General features: G+C 30.9%; 2 protein-coding genes across 2 annotated transcripts in view; one reads left to right on the top strand and one right to left on the bottom strand.

The window, feature by feature from the left end:
- Positions 1 to 2,751, bottom strand: part of LOC115234705 — a 4,938-nt gene extending 2,187 nt beyond the window's left edge. The window contains exons 1-3 of the mRNA XM_029805995.1: positions 2,373 to 2,751; positions 1,866 to 2,264; positions 175 to 450 (exon numbers count right to left, since the gene is read on the bottom strand). Of these exons, the coding sequence (XP_029661855.1) occupies positions 175 to 450; positions 1,866 to 1,923 (334 nt within the window). The 5' untranslated portion in view covers positions 1,924 to 2,264; positions 2,373 to 2,751. The remainder of the gene's footprint in view (positions 1 to 174; positions 451 to 1,865; positions 2,265 to 2,372) is intronic.
- Positions 2,752 to 5,796: 3,045 nt separating this feature from the next.
- The window catches only part of LOC115234640 (spidroin-2-like), a 10,076-nt gene continuing 8,834 nt past the window's right edge, over positions 5,797 to 7,038 (top strand). The window contains exon 1 of the mRNA XM_029805849.1: positions 5,797 to 6,048. Coding sequence (XP_029661709.1) covers positions 5,949 to 6,048 — 100 coding nt within the window. The 5' untranslated portion in view covers positions 5,797 to 5,948. The remainder of the gene's footprint in view (positions 6,049 to 7,038) is intronic.

The raw sequence follows: 7,038 nt of genomic DNA, 5'->3' as shown, positions 1-7,038 counted from the left end.
TTCCATTTAAGAAAATATCGATCACATTGACTTGGCCTTGAAAAGGTCACTCAAGGTCAAGTCCATATTTTCATCATGTGTCCCCCTCTGAACCCTACAACTTTTGTATAAAACATTTTTTTCCATCTTGCTTACTTTACGAGATATTTGCGTGCGTTGATTAAAATGACTCACCCTGTATATTAGAATATATACGCTTCAAGAGTTTACCCTGGATGAACTCCTTTAAGCGGTCAGTAAGATGGTTGTAGCCTGTTTCCAAAAGCTCAAATTTCTTTGTGATATAAGAAACAATATCACTGAATGCATCGTTTAAATATGACAATATCGGATATGTCGATCTCGGTGTCAGTGAACGAAATTCAAACGAATTTCTGATTGGTTTTTCCATAAATGGTGCCTGAGCTATGGTAAGCAAATCCTTTTCTGCGCTGTTATATTGAGGATAACCTATATTATAATACATATTTACATTTATTCTCTTTTTTAAAGATTTTGAAACTTCCATTAAATTTTTGTTGAAATAAAGAAATTCATCAAAAAATCTTTAGTCGAAGAAGCAATTTCTAAAACGTCGCATATTAATTTTGTGTTTTATGTATCGATATTTAATTACAATTAATATTTAATATTAATTGCAATTAATATTTGCTAGGTTTTTCTTTGGCTATATTTTCGAAGGAATATTGTATTCTTTACAATAAGTATTGCGAAGAACTTATTCTTCATAATAAATTACACATTTTTATAATCTTTGTTTCAAATAATTATTACAATTTAAGTTTTAGCAAATGATTCAAAGTTTAATTTTGAAATTGGATTGAGCGGAATTTTCTTACTGAGAATCCGCTAAAATAACCAAGTAATCCGAGAATTTACGTTGAGAGACACGTACATATACCGAGATGTTTTAACGAAGAGATTAAGAGAGCGAACAACATACCGAGATATCAGGAGAAAGAATATTCCAGCAGTCTCAAATATTGTAAATAAGAAATTGTAGCGAGTGCAAATATGCAATCTGGAATATTTTTTCATATTCCACAATAACAGTATGATTCAAGCATTTCACTAATCTTCGAACGTAGTTTTCGAATTAAACGTAGTTAAAGAGAAGTTATTAATTGTTGCATTAATGTTATTAATTTACATAGTTAATATATCTCTATTAATTGAAAAATTATAAACGCTTTATTAGTTGCTGTTACGTAAAGATTTTGTATTTTCTTTTTTTTCTATTCCACGAGTTCCGTAAATCTACATCTTATCAGATACAGTAGGTGTTATTCATCTTTTTTAAAACGAAGAAGGAAATCGAGAAATAATTAAAAAAATAATCTCGTATTCCAACTTGTAACATTCCCCGAGAAATATTAGTCATCAATACATTTACTATTCTAATCAATAAATATGATCATATAAATCATGAGAAACTAATTATACATACGCAATTGATCACTTATCTATCGACAATCTGTTCATCTATGCTTTATCAAAAATGTATATACGTTCTACGTTTTGCGTTTTATTTGTACTGTTATTTGTATGACTCGCAATACTCATTCATTAAATTAATATTTTATTTGGTAGAATAATATTCTCTTGCTATCTCTTCCGTAAAGTCAAACATATTTTGCTCGCATATTAATTAACAACTGCAAAAATTTTTTGATTATTGTCAAAATAATATCTTAATAATTAAATTTACAATTGTTATAATTTATTAAAACAACTGACATCTACCACATATCAGTTTTTCATATACATATTATTAAATTTTATTTTTATTATTTCTATTATTATTTTATATAAGATTAGCTTAGACTAATGAAGAAAAAATAATTTATGGAATATATGACAGTTACCTTCTACCTCTCCATATTGCACAATGGCAAATATTGCCAACAAGAGAATCCACTTCATATTTATATATGAGAATTTTTTGAGTCACAAGTAAACAAGACAGAACCTTAAAACAAAGACACTCCTCACTGAACCTTCTCGTCAGATGCGTTCAACTTATATAACGTCAAGGAAACATAGGTATTGTGATAAAAAGCTTATCGCCACCACATTAACAATGAGTCTAGATCATAGTCCACTTTTCGTTACTTTGATCCTTACTGTGTTCGCTAATGCATATGATGCATTCCAGGCCTCTTCGTAAAGATTTAAAGGGAAAAGAGCGAAGTATCATTTACTAATGGGTTCGAAAAGGATTAAGCAAGCTTCCTTCGGAATTTCCGGAGACATTTAAAAGATTCCTGAGAATAAAGACAGAAAGAATGTACGATAATTTCCTATTTTCTCTGCTGCAGATGGGCGCGCCTCGTGTGAATTATATGTATAATACTGAGAGAAGCAATACACACACAATAAATCTGTTACGAAATATTTCGCGTAACAAAGCTTGCACTTTTCGCTGTGAATATTCGCCGCTGCCAGCGGCGGATATCCGGCCAAGAAAATCGTGATGTACTTTAATTATTCGAGCTTCTTAATTAGTCTTCGATAAATGTTTCACACGCGAATGAGATTAAATATACCAAGTTCAATAATCTTTGAAGGAAGATTGTCACGTTATCCAATTATTAATAATCGATGAGTCATAAGATCTAAATGGCTATACAAAATATGTTCTGAGTCAAACGATTAAACACAATTAAACACACATTTGTCCTGACATTGAACTTGAAGCGCAGACATAAGGTAAAAGGTATTTGCGAATGTACATTTCTGACTTTGCACATTTATAATTAAAGTTACTACCATAGTATTGATAAATTAAAAAGTACAATATATATTTATTTAAAATGTTTTTTATTATATATAATAAATATATATTTTAATATTTATTATATCTAGAAATCAATATAATAATCTTCTCATGTTTTTTATTTTATTTTTAATTTGCAAGTATTGACATTGATCGATGTTATATGTTTTGTATACAAACAAATAAAAACTTATTGATGCCCCAAATATTAAATCATACATATATATATACTACAAATAATTTTGGTATTGAATATAGAGATCAAAACTATCTATAAAATGCATGCATATTCAGCTACAATAATAAGGCTTGCTTTGCTGGACCTCGAAGCGCGGCATTTTACTTTCGAGAACACAATGGAGCGGTCAGGAAGAAGCGGCTGTCAGATTATTGCGCAGAAGGTAATCAAGTTTGTCGATGGGTATTTCCCGAACAGCCCCGCGTCAGTCGATTATCTGAAGAAGAAAAAAATTTGCCCAACACAAGAACAATCGACGCTGTGTGAAAGATTTTCAGACATTTCAGTTTATAATGATTTGCGTCGAAAGTCATATTTGGTCAAATCAACGATGTAAAGTTTGTTGGGTGATTTAACGTTTTATTTTTTCGAGAAATTGATACTTGTATCCGCTTTGAAGTAAAATGTTACCAAGCAATCTCGAAATTGTTGAGTAACGAAAATTACTTTGGAATAAAAATGTATCATATTATTCTTCCGGACTTTCATTCTTGGAGAAATAAATGAAAAGAAAATTATGCATAATCGCCGCGTGTCTCCGAGGAAACAGAAAATAAATACATTGCTTAAATTCGTCTGGGCGATAATATACGTCTCGCTACAACTGTATAAACAAAAATACAAATTTTCGCAGCATGAACAACACATCGGCTCGTCGCTGTACACGTCGAGCGACATTAACGTCGATTCCCCTAACATTTCTGTCGCACCATTTTTCATCTGAACGGAATATTTTTTATCATTTATTGAGAAAACACGCGTGCTTGAGTCACGTCGAGTCGTGACTAAACAAATAATGACACAAAAGACGGCGCATCGCGTTAAAACATTTTATTCGCGTTGACCATAATTCGTTTAAATGATACGGTTGCGTTGTAGAAATTCTGTGAATGCAGCTAAGAAGGTACTAATTTAATGAAACTGCTACCCGATAATCAATCGTTTGCAGGATTAGCCTGATCGATTGATTGGAAAATACACGTTTGAGACCCGAGCGCGCGGCTTTAAGGGGGCCATAGAATGTCGGAGTAATCGCAATTATCCTGTATCGATCAACAGCCTACCAGGATGTGGAAACCGGTCGCGATCATTTTTCCGTGCGCGACAGACCATTATTACTCATAAACAATTACGCGCACGTTTGTCACTATTAATGATAATACTAGGTGAAATATCGACCATTGAAACTGATATTCGATTAAGATAAATATGCATTTAATTTAAGAGAAAAAGTTAAAATTAACTTGTAATCACATTATACAAAATGCGATAGGTTACGGAAGAGAAATATTATTGCATTTCAAAAAACATTAGAGATCTTATAAGAAGCAATACATTATTATCTAGATCTATACAGTAGGCATTTCTAACGTATTTCTCCTCTCAATTATAGATACTAAAAGATAAATTGAAAAGAACATATTATTTATTTCAATGTCGTAATATTAATAGAGTTCGAGATATGATTTATTACGGTATTACGTGACGAATCACTCGTTGTTTCATTGTTCATTAAATCACCAACACGGATTTTACAAATTTATTAAAAAATTATAAAATTATAAAAAAGTAAGTTACAGAAAAATGATAAATACATTCTCTTTATTAATTAAATATTCCATAAGAAATATATATTTTGGAATATTCTACACACACATAACGATAATACAAATTCTCATTTGTTGCAATTCTATAAATTAATGAAAAGGATAAATAGATTTTTATAGATGAAAGTGCTCGCCAAGAGCTTGCGTGAATAAAGCTGTGTAATTATCATTTCTGGTTTTTCCCTTTGCACAAAAAAAATCCGTGATGATTTTGTCTTATCATTTCTATTACTAAGTGACTCCTACCCTGATTGCATATCAATGATCAAGAGAAAAATCTTTCCGCGTTCGTTTATTTACGCTATATTATCGCAGGGTTATCATAGTGTGGCATGAGAACTGCTATCATGTAGTTTCTCCAAATAAAAATAATTTAACAAGAATTGGGATTGTGTTGTATAAGAGCAACTTGGAGCAAAATCATTGCCAAGGTCTGAACAATTCCATTCTATTAAGGAAAGGCCGAGTTCACACAGTAAACAAGACAGAAACGTTGGGACGCAGAATCACAGAAAGAAAAAAAAATATGAATACTGCTATAATCGATATTCTGTTTCCCCTGGTTTCCTCTATTTAATATATTTATAATTTAAAATCTTGACGAGGAAGATATTTTTATCTTTTAAGAACAGCGAAGTTTTTTTCTGAAAATTTAGAAATTAGTATAGCCATCACGATTACGAGTTAATGTTATATAATTCGCCCAAAATAATAATAAGAAAGTAAATTCTTGTAATTGATGTCATAAAATATACAATTTTTTTAAATTTTATTTTCTAAAGCTTAAACTTAAGTTTTAAAACATTATTTATTACCGTAAGAATTCAATGATTTAATAAATATGTAATCTAATATCAAAGTCACAAATAATATTTATATAATCATTTAATTAATTTAATTCACAGTTTTCAATTAATGTTAAAAAATTATTAACATAAATTTCACCAAAATTATATAATAAAGAAGTTGTAGGGTGCATAAATATAAATTTTGCTACAAGAAATGCACCAAAGTTTTGGAAATTCATTCTGGATGGATTACGCACGCAATCCTTATCGAAAACACATGACGTAGAATTTCTTTCGGAGTTTTCGCGAACGTACTGTCGTAAAGAAGAGGTAATGAAGTGCCGATACAAGCGAATGCTATATAAGATGATCGCGCTACCAGCTGAGTCAGTCATTCTCCCGCGGACTGCGACAACATCAGAATCATTTCGGTCTTTACGCGCACGGTGGTGATATAAATACAACAAGTAATAACATACATAATAATTGTCTCCCGATCTTTTCGCGTTGAGTTCCTTCTTCGACGATCGATCAGAAAGATGGATACTAAAATCTACGCGCTGCTTGTTCTCGTCGGTGTCCTAGGATCCTTTATGGAGGCCCAAGCGACCTTCGTCGGTTATCCTTATGCTTACGGAAGTGAGTAGCAGTCGAAGGACTCCATTTCTTTTTTTTTCACTATTAGTATCATATTTAATAATTTTCTATTTGTTTATTAATGTGATAATGAATGTTTGAACCATATCAAGTATATTTAAATATTAATCGTTCACACACACAAAACATACATACAGCATGTATAATTAAAAGTGAAAATAAATAACAATCTTTTAATATAATAATCATGTATATTTTGGCGAGCTTTTTCTCCTATTTTTTTTTTGGAAATGCCATCTCTTCACAATATCCATCTGTCTATTAACCTTTATAGGATAGAATATTAAACGTGAACGAGTCGTATATCAACAAGAGATACATATACTATGTTGTGGCTAAAAACAGTCATAAGTTTGTTGCATGATAATGCTTTTATTTGTTTCTTTCGCATTTTTATCGGATAATTTTTTTGCAATCGCGGATATGGCATAATATGTAAATGAATCCGAGTTAATTCTACAATACTGTGATTGTTAATTGAGTAGAAACATACATAATCCGAAAGGAAATATTGGCTGCATATATAAAAATTAAATCCACGATAAGTTATATAATGACAATGTCGTATGTTTAAGTAGAAATAGCTGACGGTACGCGGGGATTTCAGGATAATTGCAAGATTAGCGAACGCGGCAAAATTCCACGACGAATTCGATATATACGCTTCATATACAAATGATATCATGATTTTTAATCAATGTCTCTCAATGAAGAAAAGTACAATCAGAATGTTGATGTTGTATTTCCTTTTTGGATGTGGACATTGAGAAACTATGTAATTACCTAGGAAAGATTCTTTGAAAAATTAATAGCACAAAATGTGCAACAATTACCTATTTACGTTATTTTTGTCGCTACAAAAGATCGTGATTGTGATTTATCAAAAATTTTTGTTTTCCGTAAAAATATCGGAGTTATTCATCATCAAGTTACTAAATAAACCTTCTTCAGTAATTTGTGATAGTCTGTAAT

The sequence above is a fragment of the Formica exsecta genome, unplaced genomic scaffold (assembly GCF_003651465.1).
Source record: "Formica exsecta isolate Colony F162 unplaced genomic scaffold, ASM365146v1 scaffold201, whole genome shotgun sequence".
NCBI classification, from domain to species: domain Eukaryota; kingdom Metazoa; phylum Arthropoda; class Insecta; order Hymenoptera; family Formicidae; genus Formica; species Formica exsecta.
This window is presented reverse-complemented; position numbering and strand designations above follow the sequence as displayed.